Genomic DNA, 24858 nt, shown 5'->3' on the forward strand with positions numbered 1-24858 from the left:
TCCTTCTTCCAACACACAACTGTTCCCTAAAATGTCTGAATCTCAGATTCTACCTCTGTTCAAATGTGCCTCCCCATCTTCAGGGTTGTTGTGAGACTTGGAGATAAGAAAATACATATGTAGAACACTCAGCATCAGATTCTTTTTAAAGAAAAGTTTCTTTTAATTCACCTGGTTGAAATCTGACCACCCTTCAAGACCTAAGGTCAGCAGTTCATCTGAGAGCTCACACATATTCACTACTCGTTTGCACACCCGGCTCTTTAAATTCTTGGTTAGTAGCAGTCATGACAACATACTATGATTGCTGCAGAGGATGTGATTGTTCCCTTAGTCTTGTTCATTTGTGAACTTGAGCCCCAAAGCATGGTTGTATTCGTTTTCATACCCTCCATGCCTTCCACAGAGCAAGGCTCTCAGTATTTGTTGAATTGAAGCATCCTCTATAGTACTTTAATATATAAGGGGGCTAAGGAGGAACCTTTCACAAATACTTGATTTTAAGGAAAATTATACAAGAGAGGCTGGCAAAAGACATCACAGTCATCAAACTAATGATAAATGGTTTAAACACAGTATTTCCTTTAGCAATTTTAAAAGGACTTCACTGTTTAGATGCATTCATTCAAGCTTATGTTGCCTTTTGGAACACTACAAAGATAGAAATCATTTTTGATTTACAGATTACAAACTCATTTTAATACATAAAAAGTAGGAGGAGCATTAAAACAGAATCAGCAACATAATTTCATATCTGAAATTTTATGCACTGTCTGCAATTAAGTCCTCTAATGTGTATAAATTTTTCACATGTATGAGTACAAGTAAAACTGTAGGTAATACAAAAACCCATGTGCTTGTTCTGTAAAAATACTTATAAATGTCTATTGTGGAATGAAACAATACAAAAGATTTTGAATTTTACTCAAGTACTTATTTATTGCTTATTTTTGTCCTTAATTGGCTCATTTAAAAAAAAGAAAAAGAGAAGAAAGCTTTGTCAAAGAGTAAAATAGTGGAGCTGGCAATTTCAAGTATTGATGTTTCAAGAAGCTCAATCAACCCTGATTTGATCATCACATATCATACACACATACTAATAGTCAACTCTGTACCCCACAAACACGTATAATCCATTATATTTCAATAAAAAATTAAGTTCAACCACCCTAAAAATCACACTCCCATTGCAATGGGCACTAGCTACAATAGCATAACCACCATTTATCTTCAACCATCCACAGAGATCACTTTATTGGTTATGACAATGCTCCATGGATACCCAGAGGTTGGGAAGCTATTACAGGGGAACCCTCTTCATAGATCCACCGCTCTGCATGGATTGGTGGGTCCCATCCAGACTCACAATATCCAGGATATCTTTTGTAAAACCGGGAGCTCAGCAAAGTCTTCTGATTCCCCTAGTGCCCAGGACAGACACTGAACAAAGGAGAGGAGAGAGAGAACATGAGAGGATATTAAATAAAAATCAAATGCGATATTGTAAAGGAATTAGAGTCAGACAGAGAAGAATTAAAGGTAGTCATGGTAGAAAGAGGTAGAGCCGCTAATTTCCCAGGTGTCCATTACAAATCAGAGAGCCTCTGCCTCCACTTTTTAAAATAACTTTTACATTATGGAAATAATGTTTATTATAGAAAAAAATTTAATATGGAGCAACAAAATGATAAAATAATTCCGTATAATTCTACTAGCTGCTACTCAGAGATAACCACTATTGTGTTCTGTGTTCTAAGGTTTCATTCATGCAATATGCAGTACATATTATCTTATTACTTGCTATATTTTAAACACTAAACAATAAACACCTTTCTGTATAATTAAATAATCTACTACTAATTGTTTTTCAAAAATGGTTGAATGGTATAGCTTTGAACAGATATACGATTATTTTATCAACCTCCTAGTGTTAGGCACTTGAGTATTTTGGTTTTTTTTTTTTTACTGTATAATCAGTACTACAATGAACATCCATTGAACAGAGATCATCAAGTTGAATTGGCTCAGTTTGTAGGTGAAAAACAGCTACCTACATGGTAAATTTGTTTAGCTCCCCCAAAACCAACTTGCCCCTAGTAGTCCTGTTTTCTAAAAATAAAAACCCTTGTGAAAAAAGCCACTATGTGTGGAAGAAGTGATAACACGGTAAGAATTATTTACATTTTGCATATATATAAGCTTCTTTTTCCAGCAGATATATGGGTATGTGCATACCAAGAGACATGTAAAAGATATTTATAGCAGCATTATTCATGATATCCCCAAACTGGGTGTTACAAGAGAAATGCCCAACAACAGTAGGATACACAATCAGTACCACATTCATACAATAGAAGACCCTACAGCAATGAAAAAGAAACCAACTTCTGCAATACACAACATGAATAAATCTCAAAAATATAAAATGGAATGAACAAAGACACAAAAGAATACATACTGTATAATTCCATTTATATAAAATCCAAAAAGCAGGCAAAATCAACTATAATGTTCTAAGTCAAGATAACAGTTATGTTCTAAGTAAGAGGGACAGGGTAGTAATTGGGGAGTGCTGGTAATGTCCGCTTTCTTCATTAGGTAGTGGTTACATAGATAATAACCCTGTTTTATATTTTATTTATTTTTACGTTTCATATTTTATTTTACTACTTTTTCTGAAGGTGATAATGTATTGCTGTCAAATATATGTTCACTTTTCTGAATGTGAATACATATAATGAATATATACTAGGGTACTTCAAAAAGTTCATGAAAAAAGTAGAATTAAAAGATAGTACAAATACTTCCATGAACTTTTTGAAAGACCCCCTCATATACTAAATATATGTACATGTGCAATATATATCCTTGTAAAAATACAAGCTGATAATATAATCATCTTGGTTGCTTATTGGGAGGCAACTGGTGGCTGAGGGGTAGGGGTGTATTTCTTAAATTTTGGAACATATAAATGTATAATTTGCTCAAAAAATAATAACTTAAATAAATTATTACAACAAGCTTTATCCAGCGTAACATGCATTGTTCTGACGTGTCTTAATAGTTTCAATATTCTTGCTTTCATTTATTGTGTTTTACTTTTGTCACTGTATCTTGAATTGCACAGTGATCCCATTGTGTCCTACTAAGGTAATGACAGCCCATTGACTATCAGCTCCTATTTGAGACACTCTATGGCATTTCACTCTTTTCATTTCCAGTTCTCTTCTTTTGACATTCAATATCCATTTCATTGCAATCTCCAAAAATCTTTTCCAATAGCTCATTGGCATTTCTGATATAGTTTCTCAGAATTCCTATACACCATTCAGTCATTTTTACACATTCTAAAACTCCTAAAAATTTAATTAAATTATTGCTCAAAATCTCATCAAATTCTTTGATTATGTAAATAATTACCAGAAACACCACTTTTTATAAACTCTTGTGTGCACTGAGCAAATGCAAACAAGATGGCATTTGTTTAACTTTACAGGTTTGTGAAATTTCTATGCTTGATTGCAAAAATATTAAGTAAATAAATGCTCAGATATGCACATAATTCTTAAGAAACAGTCACGACCATCTGTTATCTGCTCATTGCCAACATTTATAAGATAATAAATATGACTCAGGTGAGCACCGATTGCTGGGTTCTTTGTCTGGAGCGATCATGTGGAAAATGTGCTCTACCTTGGGGAAATTTTTTTTTAATATATGATACGAGTATAACAAAAAGGTGATGCAGAGAATTATGGGAATAACAGGGAGCTGTAAAACCTTAATTAGTACAAACTGTCTAATATCAGAAGCTTTAAAAACTTTTTTTTAAACCAATAATCCCAGTTCACAGACAGGAAAACAGAAATAGACACAGAGTAATCTAAAATGTGTCTACTCTGACACATCTACTTTGACACATTTAAGATTACTCTGTGTCTATTCAAGGTTTTTTTCCCTTTAATTCAGGGGTGATATTTTAAAAGGTAAAAGTGGTTTGATACAAACATTGACCATTTAGAACAGATGTCCCACTCTTGGTCCTAGAGGTCATCTGTGGTCCCAAGAATTAAGGCTTTTGGTGTTGTAGTGTGTCAACAGTACATAGCATTTCAATATTAACAACTAATACTGGGCATGTCACCAGAATCTCAGCCCTGTTCTAATCCTAGTTCATCCTAACAACAAGTGCCTGATATGTATACTAGGTCATATTCCAGTGTTCTATACTTGTTCTCTAGTACCTCTATAATCTATTTAGGTAGAAATAATTAATCTATATTCTACCGAGAAGAACCGTGGGACAGAAGAAGTAAACATAAGGCTTTGAACTTACACATTTGTTCAAAGATACTTTTTGGAGGTAAGAACAACATGCCATCCATACATAAATCTTAACATGATCCTAGATTTTTAAAAAGCAATAACAACAACTATTTTTTTAAAAAAGACAACCAGTAAGGGGATCCTAACTCTTGACTTGGTGTTGTCAGCACCACGCTCTCCCAAGTAAGCTAAGTGGCCATCCCTATGTAGAGATCCTAGCCTTTGACTTGGTGTCATCAGCACCACACTCTCCCAAGTGAGTCACGGGCTGGCCCTGAAAAAGCAATAACAACAATTATTAAAAAAAAAAAAAAAAAAAACGTATTTGAGACAATTGTGGAATTTTAAATATAGACTATATATTATTATTTTCTCCTAGGTGTCATAATAGGACTGTGGTTACATAGAAAAATGTCCTTCTTTTTAGGAAATATGTGTTAAAATATTTGCAGGTAAAATACATGATTTCTGCAGCTTATTTTCAAATGGTTTAGAAAAAAGGTAAGGTATGTATAAACATGTAAAGCAAATATGGCCAAATATTAATAATTGGTAAGTCTATGTGAAAGTATGTAGGTTTTTATTGTTCCATTCTTTCTTCTCTGTAGGTTTGAATATTTTCAAAATAAGATGTTGAGAGAGAAAAGAAGAATATAAATAGTGTATATAGAAGAAGTATCTTTATTGGGAGTTTAATACTTATATAGCAATGAGCCAGACAGAGAAAAATTAGGAAAATGTGAAAGTAGTGTTCACCCTGTAGAAACATGCCAGAAAGTTGTGGCATGTATGATATATGATTATAATTCCATGTTATCTCATGGTTTTAGAAATAAAGTCTTTAAACAATAACACTGAGAGTCACTGGCACAGAAGAGAAGAGGATGTTTAATGGTGTGAACCCAGAAAATACCATGGTGTAACTCAAAGCAGGATCTGTTAGTATAGCTGCCAAGCAGGAAGTAATACTTCCCACCAAAGGGGGTTAAACAGCTCTGGGATTTCCATCCTACAGGGAATACGAATTGTGCCAAAGCGAAATCAGAGGCCAAAGAGGCCAAGGACACAGTGTCCTCAGAGGAGACTGTGAGAGGAGCTCTTATTCCCACCACGCACCCATTTTTGTTAACAAGTAGAACACGCAACTAGCAAGTAATTTGTGGAATACATGGTAGATAGGCAAACCTTCCTTACAAGACACAAACATAATACTCAGTCCTTAGAGGGGATGCTGTCACAGCAAATGCATCTGCATTTGCGGTGAGAAAAACATGGAACACATAAAAGAGGACACAAACCTAGACCAGATCCATTCTCTCCAATATATGGGTTAAGGGTTTTTACCCGGATGTTAGAAGATATGCTTTAGAGTACGTTTAATATAAGTGCCTGGAGAAAAATAGTGATTTTCCTTACAGAGATTGCATTCAGTCTTCCTCAACAAATCTTTGCTGTCATTTTCACAAAGTTCTAACGTATGAAATTTTCCAAAGTGTTCTTATATTGAGATACCTGGACCCAATGAACCCCACATCACTGTTAAATTTGTATTCACCTATCTCAAATAGGCAAACAAAAGTCTGTGTAGCCCCCTTTGCAGAATCAGTCTTATTTCTGTCTACTGTGCTATAGTACATTAACATGAGGAATACCAGGAATAATTGTTACAGGAGTCCAAAGGTTCTAAAAGATTGGCAGCTGAGAATGGGATTGGGAGAAACAAAAGAGAACATTAGTGGGAAACCTAGCAAAATGATTTGGAGTTATGCAGAAAGGAAAGATTTCCTGATTGTAAGTCTTATGAGTCACACAGGAATGAGTGACTATGTGAAGCTACACACATACACACACACACACACACACACACACACACACACACACAAATGCACACAAATGCACACAAATGCACACACAGTTTTAAAGAAAATCTTTAGGCCATGAAAATTCTATTCTCCTCCACAAAATCAAAACTATTCTTCCCTGGCTGACCTCTCCTTCACAGTCATCAACCTCACCTTCTATATCCTTCCATATCACTAAAATAAGAAAACATAAGCATCTGCCTGTAGCAAATTCTAAAAGGCCTCTGGCGTATCACATTGGTTTTGCATCAAATTTATTGCTGAATTTCACTGGCTTCTCCTGATCTGCTTTATTGCTGATTTGAATCTTGTTTGTTTTAGGCTTCTGAGCCCCACTGCAAAATACCTAATATATTCTTTGTAGCTAGAGACTGTATAAATAAAACGTATCATATTCCCATTATAACCATACTATATCTTCCACATTGTGCAGCACCCACAGGTGGCCTACATTTTTAATTACCCCCCCAACTCTAAATTAATATAGCGAATTTAGAAACCCCTCCACTTCTCATAGGAATAAGTAATTGAATACTCCATTATGATAATAAACTATTTTTCATTGTAAGTGTTCATTCCCAGAGGGCTTTGCTCTGTGCGGTATGTCTACAGGCAACAGTTCTGAAAGGGTAATGTGTACTGTGTACTCAGATAATAATACTTTGTTATTTTGCCTTAGATCTTAAACCACTTTTACTCTAACAACCTCTCCAAGTATACTGTGGCAAAAAGTATGAAGGGAGCTCCATTTTCTGGGTAGAAAAGCAGAAGCAAGAAAGTGGTGGCTTTTCCACAGCATCCCCGTGGTTCCGGGGTGAATTAAGAGATCAAGCTTGTAGCCAAACAGGGCTACAGATGAGCATTCCTGTTTGTAATATCCTCCTGTCCTGCTCCATCCTCTCTCTCCTAAATGCCCCTCCGTGCCAAGGATTATGTCTAGTGCATCGTGAATCCTTCCAATGCTTTGCCTGCAATGGGCACTCAATGAATGCTGCATAACTGAAGAAGAAATAATAAAGCCTCCCTACCTGGCTCACCTAAAGCACAGACGAGCCCTATCTCTGTAAATTGCCCAGAGACAAGATGACAAGAGGCAGAAAAAAACTTCATCCCAGGTTTGCAATAGCAGCCTCCAAAACTGTAGGTATGTGCAAAAAAAAAAAAAAAAAAAAAAAAAAAAGAGCATTAAATGCAGACTTGATGTAGGTAAAATATCTTCAGGTTGAGAATTAGTATAGAGTAAATAAGTTAACAATATTGCCTCTAGAGTCAGACCATTGGGCTGTGAATCCTATTTCTGCCATTTATTGGCTTGTGATGACCTTGGGTGAGCTACTCGACCTCTCTGTGCCTTAGTTTCTTCATTTGTAAAATGAGCATCATGATAGTGCTAACTTTGAGGGTTGCTGTGAAGACAAAAAGAATTTAAAACCACTTAGAACAGTGCTAGACACATTACACATACTTAAAAACCACTTAGACACATTATATATATTAGCTATTGTTATGGTTGTTAAGGGTCACATGCAAATTATCACTGTGCAGGGCCTCAGAAGTACAAGGCTGGTGAGGGAGCCAACTCCATAGTGAGGTTGGAGGGCTGATAAAGGGCCTCTGATCAGATTCATCTCTCCCAAGAAGCCATAGGGGTGATAAATCACTCATCAGTCCTATGCTTCACCCCTCTGAAAATAAAAATAATGATATAGGAGAGGAGGATGCTTGGCCTCTGATCAGTTTCCCTTCGCAAACCTCCAGTGATTCCTGATTGCCCCATCTTCCTCCCCTAGCTTTCAAAGCCCTCTGCTGTATGGACACAGACTGTTTTTCCCACCTGAACTCTTGACTACTTTCCACATTTATCTCAGTTCTGGGCCTTCTGTTCATCTAGTGGCTGTTATTAAAGTCTATTAGCTAGAAATATTTCTTGTCAAGGCACCTTTTCTAAAGGGAGCTATTTACCTGGTCAGGCCATGGGAACCTTCAACAGCAAATGCCATTCAAGGCCATTGAGCTCCCCTGTCCATCCCTGGCAATACCTAAAGGGTTTTCATAACAAAAGGACGAATCGCCCATACAACTGTGGGAAATTTATATGCAGTGACTAGCAGTTGATCTTCGGCATAAACCCAGCTGTAATTGATATGCAGAGTCATTTTCTTGTACGGGACTTCCACTTCCTTCACAGTAAAGGGCAATGTGCGCTGTCTGCTCAGCACAAAGGGAAGAATCTGTTCCTGGGGGCGGGGGAGGGTGGAAGGGAGAAGGCGTGCTGAGGGGAATGCTGGGGACACAAAAAGCCACAAAACCAACATGAGCTCCTTTCCGCATCTTGTCCTTTGTGCCGTGCAGCCATTTTCATTAAGATAGACAAGTGACTAGCAAATAATCTGAAGAACATTTGGTAGATAGATACATCTTCTAGAAAAAAAATCATGCAGATTCAGGACTTAAAGACAGTCTCACAAGAAAATGCAAAGGGGCAGGAGAGACCTCCTGCAATGCTAGTCACGTTCTCTTTCCTGATCTGGGTGGTAGCTGCATAGGTGTGTTCATTTTGTGAAAACTCATACAACTGCACACTGAGGAGTTGTGTACTTCCCTATATGTGTGTTATACTTCAATTAAAACGCTCATTAAAGTATTAAAGAAGATTGAATATGTTAAGAGTATATGTTCTATTTTAAATTATAATGGGATGTTAATGAACTATGTCCATGGACTAAATGTTAATCAGCGATCAGTCAGTTTAAAAGCTATTATTCAAAATTTGCTAATTCTATGGAATAAAATAATAAGATTTATAAGCCGTGGAGGGTACTAACATTAATAAAGCACATGTATTTCACAGGGCCTTAACATTTAGCCTAGTAGGACCAAAGTCTTTAGATTAGTAGGACCACAGTCCTTAGATCAGGCTGTAGCTTAGTAGGATCTTTATCTTAGTAGGACCACAGTCCTTAGCTGTTAGAAGAGCCAAAGCCCTTTAGTTTAGGCTGTAGCATAGTAAGGCCACAGCCCTGTAGTTTTCACAAGGGCAAAGCCTTGTAGTTTGAGGAATAACCTAACTTTTTAGTATTGCACATAGAAATGCTAAGCTTGGGAAAAAACAGAAAACTCTCACAGGACTAAAAAGTCTCTGGTGTGGATAAGAAAACTGTAACACAGCAAAAGTGCTTGCTCTAAGGGCAGATGTCCTTGGTGCAGCTAAACCTAATGATGGGAAAAGTATATATGTTAAAAGCTTCAAGGCTACTCTGCCAATCAGTGGTTGGTTCCACATTTCACTTTCAACTGTTTCTCTAAGTTTCCTAGGGAACTAAGTGTTGCCATAATGATTATCTCATTGGTTCTTTTGTATGCCACATAGCTTAGTTTTATGACTCCTTTGATGGTAAATTGCTTAAACTATTTTTAAGTTGCACCTGCTTTAATGAAAATAGTTATGTAGCCAGTTTGTTTATGTTTTCATTATGACTGATTAACTACCTATGTTCTTTTCTGTAACTTTCTTGGCTGGACAATAAAAACGGAGAGAAAACCTAGTTTGGAGTTATTTCTGAGGAATGTTTCTCTCCTGAAGAAGTCGTCTCCTGGAATTAACCCCTTCTGGGCCTCTCACTCCTCTGGAAAAATGGGCTTTGAGTAATCCTTTGTGTCTCTGTCTCCGTCACCCTGGAGGAGAGGTGACAATAAGCTGAACTTAAGAACTTAAAGAAAATATTATTCAGCAATAAAAAGGAACAAAGTACTGATACATGCTACAATGTGGGTAGATCTCCAAAACACTGTGATTCAGGAAAGAAGCCAGACACCAAAGACCGCATACTGTATGGTTCCATTTATATGAAATAGCCATAACAGGCAAATTCAGAGACAGAAGCAGATTAGTGATTGCTAGGGGCTGGGCCAGGGGGTTGGTGGGGGGAGGGTAGGGAATGACTGCTTAATGGGTAAGGGGTTTTACTTTGACAAAATGGAAATGTTTTGTGCCTAGATAGAAGTGGTGACTGCACAACATTGTGTGTGTACTGTCACTACCTGTCCACTTTTAAATGGCTAATTTTATTTGCATTTCACCTCAATCAAAAGCTTTTAAAAGATTACATTTAGATTTTAATAATTAAAATTTAATACATTTGACACAATTTTTAAACCATCTTTAAATGGTCTTTTCTGTGCACCAAAGCCACCCCCAAGGGTATGCAAAGCTATCACACTTTCTTTTGGCTTTTAATGTGGCAGTTATAAATAGGGTCAGGTTCACTGTTGGGTGCAGGGATAGGAGTAGCCCTCTGTACCTTTTGTATGAGGTGGTCTGCCATCTCTGTAAGTCCAATTTTATATGTTCTCCCTAGAGAAATAGAGAATTGGACATAGCAAATAAAAATGCAATTGAGGAGTTATCTATTCTTTCCCTTTGCCCTTTGGTAAACCTGTTTGATCCATTTGAGATGGTCTCTCTCAAATTAATTAACTCCTGGGAAGGAGATTCTACAGATTTTTGTAGTAGATCTTATACCCTAAGAGTAGTATTTGCAGGGAAAATTCTAACACTGGTGATGAAGGCTTCATAGGCATGCGCTGTGTGGTCTATGAGGAGGTGGACATTACATTCACTTTGTGGTTTAACTGGAGATGTTTGCTAGCTTAGCAAAGGAAGTTATCTTGGTGGTAACGGAAGGGGTTGAGCATCTCTGGAATTTGGGGAAAGAGAGAACAAATTCCAGAACATATCTACTTGAAAAACTTTTCCCAGAACGTATAGAGTGGGATCTGAACTTAAAGAGTAAATTTTGAGTAACTGTAGACAGAAACTAAGAATTATTTGCAGCAAATATACATAACCTAACACAAGAAAATGACTGTTTCAACACAGGCCAGCAGAGTTACTTGCACGATTTCCTCAGCTTCAGTCAGATTACATTCAGTGGTAGCAAGTTGCTGTGAAGTTTAATTAGGTTTGGGTCGCCATACTTAACAAATTTCAGATAAAGAACAATGTTTTTTGTATAGGTATGTTCCATATATTGCATGGGATATTCTAAGGCTGAAAAAAAAGCATTTATTTAAATCTGACACCCAAATTTAACTGGGTATCCTGTATCTTATCTGGCAATCCTAAATTAGGGGAGTGTGTGTGTGTGTGTGTGTGTGTGTGTGTGTGTGTGTGGGAGTGTGAGTGTGTGTGTGTGTGTGGGAGTGTGAGTGTGTGTGTGTGTGTGTGGGAGTGTGAGTGTGTGTGTGTGAGTGTGTGTGTGTGTGTGTGAGTGTGTGTGTGTGTGTGAGTGTGTGTGTGTGAGTGTGAGTGTGAGAGTGTGTGTGTGAGTGTGTGTGTGTGTGTGTGTGTGTGAGTGTGTGTGTGTGTGTGTGTGTGTGTTTAGGAGAAAGAGAGACTGAGCCTCATCAAAGAATACATAGTTTACACAGTGTAATATGGTGAAACAGGGTCGTTCATTTTACCCTAAGATGCTATGAAAGGTGAGATAGGGGTCTGAAAAATTTGAGGTTTTCCTTATTCCTGTCTCTTTTCTGATCCTCCTGTACTGCCCTTATCTTTTCTGACTTTTAGCCAAGCAGATTTCTAACTAGCCTCATCTGTCCCTGTACTGGCGATCATCCTCACGGTTTATATCTGCCAACGAACCTGTCTCCTTCTGCCTGTTGTCCTATCCTGCCCCTGAGGTTTAATGTGGCCTTCTCAAAACAAGTAGAGAGTAAATAAGGATTGTCAACTCACCTCAGCCTAGACCAGGTGGAGTTAGGGAGGTACTGAAAACAATCTGTTTTACTGGTCTCTTTCTGTCATGTATTACAGAACATGGGACCTGCTGTGTCTGTGATATTTACCTTAGAAACAAGTTTTGTGTAAATTGGGTAAGCCACTGGGCCTCAGTTTTCTTCTCAGTAAAGGACTGCAGATAGGCTCTAATGAGAAAAGGTTGTGAAAGCACTTTATAAAATGTGAAGGGCTATGATTACAGGAATTATTTTATTTTATTTATTGGGGTGGGGAGTGGGGCTAGCAGAGCCAGGGGAGGCTTTATTTTGCAAAAGATAATTGAATTGGTTCTTACTTGGGACGTGAGCAAGAGGCGGCACCCCAGGCAGTAGACTCCCCACAAGGGAGTGAGCTTCAGGTGGGTTCCCCACGCTCCCAGGCACAGCTGCCTCTCCCACAGGCTCTGGGGTAGCCACAGGAGAGGGGAGGCTGGGAGGGCTGCAGTGGTCATACACTTGGGCAAGACATCAGGAGACATGGACACCAGCTTCCCATCGCGGGTCTCGTTCTTCACAACCATGGCTTTGGTGGAGCTGGTGGAGCTGCAGGAGCTGGAGCTCCCGCCAGACCCAATGCTGGACTGGAAGGAGCTCAGGCAGTAGGCTGGGCTTGTGAAACCCCCATAGGCCAAGCTCAGCCCACCTGAGTAGCTGCTGGTGGTTTTCTTATGGATACTAATGTTCTGCATCCCAGAATCCAGCCTGCTCTCCTTGCCCTCCAGCAGCTTGCAGTAAGTGGCAGTCTTAATGTTCAGGGCCAGTTGGATATTCATGAGCTCCTGGTACTTGCACAGCTGCTGTGCCATGTCCTGCCTGGTCCAATACAGTGTGGCCTCCAGCTCAGCCAACTTGGTGTTGGTGTCCTTAATGGCCAGCTCCCCACACCACACAGCATCAGCGATGGCAGCCTCCAGGGAAGCCCTCTGGCCTTTGAGGCCCTCCATCTCAGCCTGGAGCAGGCTGATGTTCCAATTCATTTCAGAGCTCTCCATCTTCCTGCAATGCAGGTCACCTCCGTGCTCCCCGGCCAGGGTCTGCAGCTCCTCATACTTGATCTGATACATGGTCTCAGCCTTGGTCTTGCTGCAGTTGGCGATCTCCTGGTACTGGGCCTTGATCCCAGCAATAATGCTGTCCATGTCCAGGGAGCGGCTGTTGTCCATGGACAGGACCACAGATGTGTTGGAGATCTGAGACTGCAGCTCTCGGGTGTCCTCTTCATACAGCTGCCTGAGGAAGCTGATCTCATCAGTCAGCCCTTCTAGGTGACTCCAGCTCTACCTTGTTCATATAAGCTTCATTCTCATCCTTCCTGATGAGGACAAGTTCATTTTCTATCTCTGTACGCTTGTTGATTTCATCCTCGTACTTATTCTTGAAGTCCTCCACCAGCCCCTGCATGTTGCCAAGCTCCGCCTCCAGCTTCAGCTTCTCCTGGCCCAGTGAGTCCAGCTGCCACTGAAGGTTGTTGATGCAGCTCTCCAACATGTGGTCCGTGTTGCTCTGAGCTGTCTTCTGCTGCTGCAGGAGGCTCCACTTGGTCTCCAGCAGCTTATTCTGCTGCTCGAGGAATTGCACTTTGTTGATGAAGGAGGCAGACTTGTTGTTGAGGGTCCTGGGTGCACATGTCCCGTATGTTGGGGTCTACCTCCCACTTGAAGGGGCTCAGCAGACTCTGGTTCACCATGACAGCTGTGTTGCTCCCTCCACCCACCAGCCTCAGCATAGCCCTCACCCAGGCCTAGGCCCAGGCCCAGGCCCATGCCAGCGCCCAGGCCACCCTGGAAGTGTCTGCTGCTGCTACCTACCCAGGAGCAGCTTGAGGAGCTGATGCGGGCACCAGATGTGCTCATGTAGGAGTGGCTGCTCCACCTCCTGGCCGTAGGTGGACACTTTGTAGGACTTCTGGGTCACCCTGATGGACGTGGTGAGGCTGGAGCGGAGGTGGGCAGAACCAGGTAGATATTCGAGAAGGAGCTGAGAATCTGCCCTACAGGAATTATTTTATATTTCTTCATCTTGGAATACCACAACTAATACAGGCTTTGATCCCTTTAAATGAAACATTGTCAATATATTCTCTTCACCATCATCCTGATCCCCGCCCTAGTCGAAGGTGTTATAAAGTGATAAAGAAGTTTAACTAAGAGGAGCCAAGTGCCACCTCCAGCATAAATCAACAGTACCTTCCAATGTCCCTGGGTTAAACTTTCCTTTGGAGAGCAGGAGATGTCGGGGAGAAACAGAGTGACATTCTCTTTTTAAAGCCACATTGGAGTCTCTAGGAAATGACAGTTTCAGCTGCATGAAAGGAAACACTCTAGAGCTAAACACCAGGAAACATCTATCAAAACACAAAAGAAGTGACAAATTACTTTCTAACATGCAGAAGAATGTGCATTTGAATGATCATCTTCAAAGACTTTTTGGGGGAGGGGAAATAACACATTTTATAGATGTTATGGGGAGGACAGGTGACTACCTTATTCTTCTATTAAATCTTCCCAGAAAAGGAAATTTCAAGGACTCAGAAGATAGTTGCAAAAGTTTCTTTCTTTATCTTACTTGCTTTTTTGGACTTTTGCTTTCAAAAGCTCTGGTAAATGGTACAGAACTCACACCTGAGTCATCCCCGACCAGGGTACAGGCATTGTTTAAGAACTGTTCTCGGGGTTGATAAAGAAATAGAATAAAATGTAGGGCTGCAGTTGAATTCACATGAGAAAAGTTGGTTAGAGAGAACCAGAGCCTGTAGGGATTTGAAAACATGATGGCCAGTTAGGATTTTATTCTTGAAATTCAAGAATTTCATTCAAGATTCTTTCTCTCGAAACATTGGAAAGGAAGGCTTTTCAGCATAAGAATGTCATCTGGCTTATGTTTTCAGCTTTTGAAGATTGCTCTGGCTGCTGTGTGGAAAACACATTATAGGAGAGCAAGAGTTGAAAGAGAGAAACCAAGAAGAAGATATTTTAAATTTGTAATTGGGGTAAGAGATGGTGGGAGCTCGGGCTAGGGAGGTGGCAGCACAGATTGAGAGAAATGGCGTGACTCAAGATATATTTTGAGAGTAGAATCCACAGTGTTATAAATAAGAAGTGAGAGAAAGAGAAAAATCAGTGGTGACTCTCAGGTTTTTGACTTGAACAATTGGGAGACTGGCAGCGTTATTGCTAAATTCGGAAAGGCTGGGGAGGTACACGTTTGGGGGTAAAAATCAAGAATTCTGTTTTGAACATGTGATGTTCAAGATGTCAGTTAGACATACAAGCAAAGCTATTAAGTAGGCAGTTGGAGCTGCAAATTTAGATTTTAAAGGAGAAGTCTGGCTTGGGATATAAAGTTAGGTCTTAATAACATCAATTTAAGTGTCAAATGAGAGATAACGTTTAAAGCCAGGAGATCAAATTTCCAGTTTTAAGGTAGGGCTTTTACCCCTGTGCCTGATGTCTTCTGTTCAGCCCTCCAGACCCACTCTCCTCCTCTTTCTACCCTGCTTTCTGCCTTAGAGGATTGATATGCATGTACAGAGTCATCAGTGGGCTTCCTTGGCCTCCGGCTCCTGGTTGAGTTCCACCATGGGGGTCCCTTCCTTCACTCCCAGGAGATGAGAGGGAGGAAGAACGGTGAGGTCTTTGGTGGCCCCCCTGTGGAGTCACCTCAGTCAAAGGTCACTGCTACTCTCCCAGTATGGCTTCCTTGGCTCAACTCTCTTCTGGACCCCATTTACTCTCCCACTTTTCCCTTCCAGGCTGGGAACCGGGCGAGTAACAGTATCCCCTGAGGTTCCCGTACCTCCAGCTCATACCTTTGTAAATAGCCCATTGATTGGACATTCCGCAAATTATCCCAAGTTTTGCATGCCATGTGTTTGCTCTTGTGATGCTGAATATCGTCCCTGTTTCTCCTCTTGGAATCACCCCCAAACAATAAGAACAATGAACAAAAACACAAACTCTACCTTGTCATGTACACCCCCAAGCCACACTTTAAGATGACAGAAAAGTGGGGGAGGAATGGTAAATGACTTGGCGAAGCTTAAGAAAGTCAAGAACTGGAAGCACCAGGTTCTTTGGAGGGCAGGGGAGAGGCCAATGGATAAAAACAGGAAGATTGTTTAAAAGGCTGTAGAGCCACATACACGTCCCCATCTGTACTTCCAATCTAGGACACTTACTCTCACCCACTCATGCAGGAGATGAGAGATTTATTTTCTGGGGAAATAAACCAGACAGGGTCCAGATTGGAACAGGAAGGTGGAAGCTCCAGGAGGAATATTTCTGGGCAATAAAAATTAGAATGGATCAATTTCCTGACAAGTTTGACTATGTAGAAAATTATTTGCAGTGACATTTTATATTTATCTGTAAGTGTATGGAATAGTTTAACTATCAGGTCAAAGACTCTTAAGTAAATAAAAATATGAGTATATTTTTAACTTCTGGTAAAACAAAGAAAATAAATGTAATTATGGCACATCAGTTGGCTCAGCAGTAAACAACATTCATACATTTATAATACTGAAAATAGATTTAACATATTACTATGTTGGGAAGAAAGCAGAGTATTTATCAAAAATGCACATAACCTATGAGCCAGCAACTGCACTTAAAATAATCAATTCTGTATTGGCTCAAAGCTCCAGTACAATATCGAATAGCTGAGCTGATGCAGATAACCTTCCCTGTCCTGATGTTAGCAGAAATGTTTCTAATCTTGCACCTGAAGTTCCCTTGCTTCTGCTGAATTTATGGCAGATATCCCTTACTAAGTTAAATACAAGCATATTTTTAAAAGTTTGTGGAAAATAGAATTAAAAGATAATATGAATCTTTCCATAAACTTTTTGAAGTACCCTCATATCTTTCCTATTTTAGTGTGAGGTTTTTGATGTTGATCAGAAATAGGAGTTGAATTTGAGCAGATTTAAAATGCATATATCAATGTCAATTTCTTCATTGGTTAATGTAGAAAATTATAAGAAAAGATTTCCTAACATTACAATGCCCTTATATTCATGGGATTAAATCATACTTAGCTATGGTGTAGGTATGTGAGAAATATACATATATATATCTTTTGTTCATAATACATTGTTTAAGATATTTATTTGCATTTATGGTCATGTAATTTTTTTGTTCTACTCATGTCTGTATAATAAGTTAGGACACTTTCTATCTTCTTCTGTTCCTGGAATAATTTATATAAAATAAGAATTATCTGTTTCTTGAAAGGTTGGTAGAACTTGCCTACAAATTGTCTGGGACTGAGCCTTTTAAAAGATAGGTATTTGATTACCTATTAAATTACTTTTATGGCTTTTGAATTATTCAGCTTTCTACCTCTTATTTCTCCTTATGACAATATGGAAAATTTATATTTTTCTGGAAATCCATCCATTTTATCTATATTTTCAAATATAACAGCATAAAATTTGCATACTCTCTCACCATTATTATTTATGTATTTATTTATTGGCATCTGGCTAATAAGGGGATCTGAACCCATGGCCTTGGTGTTATTAGCACCACAACTCCCAAGTGAGCCACCAGCCAGCCCACTCTTATAATTTTTTAAAACCATGGCTGAAACTTTACATTGTTGACTTTCTTTTTTCTAAGGTTTATTATTTTTCCTTTTTCTCTTTTCTCTTTAAAAGAATTGCCCCCAAATTGTTTTATCGTTCTTATAATTCCTTCTTGTTCATGTTGATCAAGCCTACTATATTTTCTGCTTCAACAATTTCTGCTTTTATAACACTTCCCTTTCGCTTTTTTTTTCTTTTCTAAGGTTTGTGTGATGAATGACTAATTCATTCATTTTTAATCTTTGTTATTTTCTAATAACTGTATTTAAGGCTGTACATTTTCCTTGGACACACCCATCAGGTTTTGATATGTGGGGCTATTGCAGCCACTCACTTCTCAAGTAAGTTTCCATTTCAGTACTGATTCCTTTTTTAAGCCAAGAATTATTATAAAGGTGTATTCAATATCCAAGTTTATTTTAGGGGGACTCGAATTTGTTTTTTAACAAAGGAATTATCTAAAAGGGACAACAATGCAATTATACTAAACACTACTGAACTGTACATTTAAAAATGGTTAAGACGGCAAATTTTATGTGTATTTCACCATAATTTTTAAAAATTTTGATGCAAATATGATAGGTAGATTATCTGGTTGGGCCTGTTATACTCACAAAGGTCCTTACTAGTGGAAGGGGGAGGCAGAAGAGAGAACCAGAGGGACATCAGTGTCAGAAGGACTCAGCCTAACACTGCAGACTTTCAAAATGAAGGGACCAACAAGCAAGCAATGTAGCAGCCTCCAGAAGCTGGAAAAGGCAAGAAAATAGATTCTCCCCTAGAGCCTCCAGAAGGAACACAGCCATGCCAACACCTTGATTTTAGCCCAGTAAAACCATTTTTGACTTCTGACCTTTAGAACTGAAAGATAATAAATTTGTATTGTTTTTAGGCAAAAGAAAAGAATTCTCTAAAAGGGTATTTTTTTAAAAACCCAGTTGAACAAATGTTAAGAGGGGCTATAATTATGCTAATTCTGATGAACTGTATTTACAATAGTTAATTAACCCTTGAATTCTAATGAACTAACTATATTTGCAATTGTTAATTATATGAGATATAGCATTAGTATTAGCCACTTTCTGTATTTGATATAAAAGTCATCTAAGCTTTGTGACACATGTGGCCTAGCATATATGCCATAGGGAAGTCCTTTCTATGAGATATTCAGAGCCTCTTGTCCTCTTGTTATCCTTTTGCACATCCATCGTGCTGACAGCACCATCCAAGTTTTTCAATGAGAAAACAGAGGCAGAAGGAAATTAAGCTCCTAGATGTCAGGATCAGTGGTAAGGGAGGGGGTAGAACCTCCTAGGTTACGACTATTTCCATCATCGTAGCTTAGCTCTCTCCGGAATCCATTCCACACAGCTGGGATCAGATCATTAAGCCCCTGGCACCCAGTCCCAGTGAGGTCCACAGATCAGAGCTTGGGAAATTTGAAACTGAAGCATCATCAAAACTTTCATCTGCCAGTGTCTAGAATGGCAGCGAGGGAGCAAGCCAAGCAGTGAGAGAGAAAGGCCACAGCTCACCAGGCTCTTGCCCTCTCAAGGGCTAAAGGGAATTTTATTCCTGGAAATGTGTACAGAGCCCTTGCCACTGTGTCCCAGATGTGTTCCACTTGCTTATCCTTTGAACTTTAGATTGCATTATAAGAGCTAACATTTGCTTGTTTGGAAGGAGACTGAGCCTCTTCTCAACCCTTTTCCCTGGCTGTTTGAGAAAGGTCTGGGAGTGAGAGTGATTCTTTTAATAAATAGAGACAGAGTCTCACCTTGCCAACAATATTTTCATCCATCTTTTATTTCACGACTTTTGAAAACAGAATTCAAGGAGATTTTCAGATTTGGTATAATTCCTCTGACCCATGATTCTCTAAGCTCATAGATTAGTGCAGGATGTTCTTGCCCATAAAGTGGGAAAACTGAGGCAGGGAGTGAAGGAGTGATAGGGTCAAAGACACTCAAGATTGTAGGAAGGGGAATTTGAAAACCTGTGATGGCATAATGAGTTGTTTAGAAATGCAGTCAGAGGCTTTCCAATTTTTTTCCCTCTCTTCCCCTCAGTGATTCCTGAGCATCTTAGAATAATTATCTCCTAGGTTTTATCTATAGCTCTTTTTCTCCAGTGCAGAAAATGAAGGTGAAGATTAACTCTGCATGTTTAAAGCCAAAGCAACACTTTCTCACCCCCATACTCCCACTTCAAATCGTCCACATTATCCAAATAGTTACTGCCGTCCTTGAGTCCTGAAAAAAGCTTAAAATCTTCTATAAGCAGTTTTTTGGGGGGGGGGGCGGTGAGGGGTGTTAAAATGCTATTCCAAATGTGAATTCTGCAGGCAAAACACTATTTGTACACAATAATTTTTATGAGCACTCTTTTACAACGTATAATCTTTACAAACTACATTCTTAGGTAATCTGCCTCAGAAAGCAGTTTACTTAAGAAAGCAGTTTATAAAAGTTGTAAGTTGCTAAGAAGTTACTAGGGAAAGTCATTTATGTGCAAAATAAAATATTGATCAAATGATTATAACTTGGAGAGAGCTCTCACATAAAAGAAAAATAAAATGCAAAGATGTAAAGTTACTCAAGTGAAGAGAGAGACCTAGAAATAGAATTAATTACCAAGAGGTTTTTTTCTGAAGGGCTGAAATGCCTCACCTGGTAATAATTTCCTCCTTTTCCTTCTGCATGGAAAGAATCAATGATAAGACCTTAAACTTACAAGAAACAACTTCAGAAGCTGTGAAAAAGAGGAGTCACTGCAATGATTCTTTAAATTAAAGCATTAGCCAATAGTTGATGGAAGCTGTAAAAACAAGGCAGCTTATAGAGCCACAAACGTGAACCGTCTGACATGTTATCTGACTTTAAAACAAGGATTAAAGAGAACTTATAAAGACAGTTTTAAATCACATCTTGAGATAATAAACTATGCCATGAAGGGTAATGTTCAGAATTTGTAAAAGATGAACTGAGTTTTACCACATGCCAAGGTGTTTTCCAACTGTTGCCCATAGATTAGTGCACTTGAAGCAAAGGGCACAAGAGACAGGAAATACTAGTGCTCACCAATACCCAAGCCTGTTCTGTCATTCGTGACCATACCATGAGACTATATTCCCCTTCCCAATTTCCAGTTAGCTGTGACCTCTTGATTGAATACAGCTCTGGACATATTATGGCCATTGACATGATAACCTATGAAACCACTCAAACCTCTCAATACTATATACATCATGTTCTCAATCTTCCTTCATTTCTTGGATGGAGACAGGGTTTTGTCATGTAAGACCCCAAACCCCTAGAAGATGACAGAACCATGAAATGTAAGGACTCTGGGTCCCTGAATCTCTTTATGGAAGACTGCCAATGCATTTGGATTGGGACATGAGCAAGAAGTTTGTCTGAGGTCTGGAGTTCCTTGTTATGGCAATTAGGCTACCTTGATTAATACAATGCTTATAAAAATTGTAGGTTCCTTGCCCTATTCCCAGATATATTGAATTGGAAACTCCTGGAACAGCACCTAGGAATCTGGAATTTTAAGTTCTCCAAGCAATTCTGTGCACACTGAAGTTTAAGCAGCACTGGCTTAGACTCTGATTTCTTTTATTTTTTTTGTCTTTTTCGTGACCGGCACTCAACCAGTGAGTGCATCGGCCATTCCTATATAGGATCCGAACCCGCGGCGGGAGCGTTGCTGCGCTCCCACTGCCGCACTCTCCCGAGTGCGCCACAGGCTCGGCCCGACTCTGATTTCTTTTAAAGTTACCTCCAGATACCTCAAAATCAAACCATTTCAAAGACAAGTAGAGCTGTTCAAAAGAGTTTTAAATCTGTTAATATAGAACAATGAATTTGAAACAATGTCAATTTTAACTTTCAAATTCACAGTTATAGTTAAAATCATGTAGGTAAGAGTATGCAACATTTATTCAAAAAATATTTGTTAAGCACCCACCTCACCATGTACTGGGGACTATACTAGATGCTGGAGATACAATGTTCAACAAGATAGTCATATTCCCTGCTCCTCCAGAGCCTTCTATGGATATGGATAATAATAATACGACGGTACTTCAAAAGGTTCACAGAAAAATGGAATTAAAAGATAACATGAATCTTCTCATGAACTTTTGAAGACCCCATGTTTGTTGTGACAAGGGGCAATACCTGGAACTTTGAGAGCGAATATGAAAAACATTTAATCCAGGTGTGATGAATTCAAGGAGGACCTCTCAGCTGAAGCATGAAGAATAAGTAGGAATTAACCTGATGGAAGGGAAGAGGAAACTGATAGAGTAAAACTTTGGTCATGCATGAAGATCAAAGTTGAGAGCAATATGGAGTGTAACGTTAATGGACATAATGAGAATTGGGGCTAGAGAACTAAGCATGGGCCTGTAAAGCTAGGCAACTATGCTAGTTGTGGGGTTAGGCAAATCATAACTAAAGCCAAAGTGTCTCATCATTTTAGTTATACTAAGTTTCCATTTGTATTGTCAGGGCTAGGGCTCAGACCCTTCAAACCCATTGTACAGACTGGGTCCCTAGACCCCTCACATGCCAAGCTGGGTCACCAGACCCCTCACATGCAGGTCCACCCTAGTTAATTAGGGAAAGATCTGGGGAGCTGCTGGCAGATGACGGGAGTTCAGTCCTCAGCAACGGCAGCAGCAGCTTACAGATCTAGCGGTGGCGGTGACCTCATGGAGCGTCCCAGGTGCCCTGGCAGCAACAGCTTGCAGCAACAGCCTCCAGCAGCAGTAGCGGTCTTCCCATGGCCCCTTGGGGGACATCCCAGGGGTGGGGGGCACTGTGGTTCAAAGCCACTCATCCTTTATACTTAAGTCCATAACTCAGGACACCTGCGTGCACGTGCGCAATTACATTAGACAATAACCAAGGAACACCTGGGTGCACGTGCATATTCACATCAAATGCTGGGCAAGATTCTGAACATCTGAGGGGCCCTGACCATTTTCCTATATTTTCCCAACAGGGCCCGGTCAAGGAGCGTGGTGGAAATCAATGTAAGGAATCAGAACATTATCTTGAGGGTAAGGAGGAGCTGTTGAAGGGGTTTAAAAAGGAAATGCACTTTGTTAGATTTGTTTAGAAAAATTACTCCAACAGCATTGTGGGGAATTTATTGGATAAGCCAAGACTGGAGGAAGCCAGTTAAAAGACTGATTTGTATATGATGCAGAAATCCAAGTTAATTTGTTCTTCAATTGAAATTTATTGAGCGCATGCAAGAGACTTGGGATAAAACGGTAATGAGGTGGACATGATCTCTGTCCTCATGAACTTTAGAGCTTGGCGAGAGACAGACAGAGAGAGAGAGAGAGAGGTGGAATATGTAATAAAAAGTAGCTCAGAGTAGCCATGATAACGGTGGAGAGAAGTATATCCATGGCAAATAATTACATGAGAAACTGCTCAACATCATTAGTCATTAGGGAAACGCAAGGTAAAACTACAGTGAGATGCCTCTGCACTTCTTTTAGAGTAGCTAAAAATAAAAGTCTGATCAAACTACATGTTGGAGACGATGTGGAGTAACTGGAACTCGCATGCAGTACATAATCTACTGGTGGGAAGGTAAAATGGTACAGCACTTTGGAAAACAGTTTGGCAGTTTCTTAAAAAGTTAAACATACACCTCCCATATGACCCTGCCATTGACTCCTAGGTATTTACTGAAGAAAAATGAAACTGTATGTCTACACAAAGACTGGTACGTGAATGTACGCAGCAGATTTCTTTGTAATAGTACCAAGCTGGAAGCAACCCAAATGTTCATCAACAGATGAATGATTAAACAAATTGTATATCTATACAATAGAATGCTGCTCAGCAACAAAAAGGAATTAATCAGATGCATGCAATAGCATAGATCTCAAAATTATTTTGCTAAGTGAAAAAAGGCATGAAAAAAGAACATACACTATATGATTTTATTGCCTAAAATTCTAGAAAATTCAAACTAATCTATAGTGACAGCAGATCAGTAGTCACCTGGGGACTGGTGGGGTGGCACAAAGGGCTTGGAGGGAGGAATTACAAAGGGACACAAGGAAATTTGGGAGGGAGACACCTGTTCATTGTCTTGGTTGTGGCAGTGGTTTCATGAGTGTATGCATATGTAAAGGCTTTTCAAATTGTGTACTTTAAATATATGTAGTTTCCTGTATATCAGTTATACCCCAGTAAAACCATTGAAATACCTTTAAAAAGTAAAACTGTAATGCTTCTATCCATAAAAATATTCTTGCAGAGAACTTTGAATGAATGCCTTCAGAAATGGAGAAATTCTAGATAAGATCTAGGGATGTGGCCTTGGAAGCAGATGGCTGAGAAATGAAGGTGATGTTTGTTGTCACTGTGGGAATCAAGAAACTGAGTGCCCAGTGTGTTGGCTCATCCATGTGTTCTTGGTGAGCAGAAGAATCAAAAGAACCCAGGTATTTGTTACTAGCTGATGTCAGCATTTCCCGGTTGCAGGTTTAGCTATTGTAAGGGATGCAGTACGTGTAGGGGAAATTATACTCTTAAACATATAAAATTATCACAGAAAATATCATATCTGAAAAATTCTGATCAAAAAACTTCTTTGTCATTTGAGGGTATTTTTAGCCTTGCAAGCTGTAGGACTTTCAAAAAAAAAATCTCATTAGAAAAGTGCCTTTCCTGGGATTGATCTTTCCTAATCCCTCACCTGCCAGCTTTGTGTTAGCACAGTAACTTTAGTTAGTTGTGACTGGATGGTCTTTAGGAAATGAAGGCATTGGATTAGATCAGTGAGAGGTTCTGGACCTTTTTTTGATTATTGACCTCTTTGGAAATTTGATGAAAATATGAATCCTTTTTCCAGGACAATACTGCATTCAATTTAAAGGTGCTTCGTGGACTGTCATGTAATATAACCTGAATTTGATGTGGGTATCTTTTCAGTTCTATAATATTATGACTACACCACAAAGTCAGTTAGCTTCTTAGTCAAAAATTTTTTAAAATTTTATTGCAATATTTTCTCCTAAATTTGTCTCCCAGATCCCTTTCTATAGTTAGTGAGGCCTAGAGCTATCCTATAAACTTCCCCTCTGATTGTAATCTGATTTTTCTCTCCTGGTGTGACCCTTCCTGTTAGAGCACCTGAGAGCTGTGTGCTATTCACCCCAATAGATTTTATTTGAAAAGGATCCATCTCTTCAGCTGAAGCAGCTGAGCTTGACATCCTGTTTGTTGACTGGCAACAACCCAATCCTGCAGCTGAAGTGGTTGAAGG

General features: G+C 39.3%; 1 protein-coding gene across 1 annotated transcript in view; it reads right to left on the reverse strand.

Annotated features, from left to right (window-relative positions):
- Positions 1–8279: 8279 nt before the first annotated feature.
- The window catches only part of LOC134380878 (keratin, type II cytoskeletal 8-like), a 63985-nt gene continuing 47406 nt past the window's right edge, over positions 8280–24858 (reverse strand). Inside the window, 7 exon segments of the mRNA XM_063101013.1 lie at positions 8280–8472; positions 10490–10542; positions 12266–13235; positions 13237–13581; positions 13583–13673; positions 13705–13847; positions 13849–13959. Of these exon segments, the coding sequence (XP_062957083.1) occupies positions 8280–8472; positions 10490–10542; positions 12266–13235; positions 13237–13581; positions 13583–13673; positions 13705–13847; positions 13849–13959 (1906 nt within the window).

This window comes from Cynocephalus volans, chromosome 6 (assembly GCF_027409185.1).
Source record: "Cynocephalus volans isolate mCynVol1 chromosome 6, mCynVol1.pri, whole genome shotgun sequence".
NCBI lineage: Eukaryota > Metazoa > Chordata > Mammalia > Dermoptera > Cynocephalidae > Cynocephalus > Cynocephalus volans.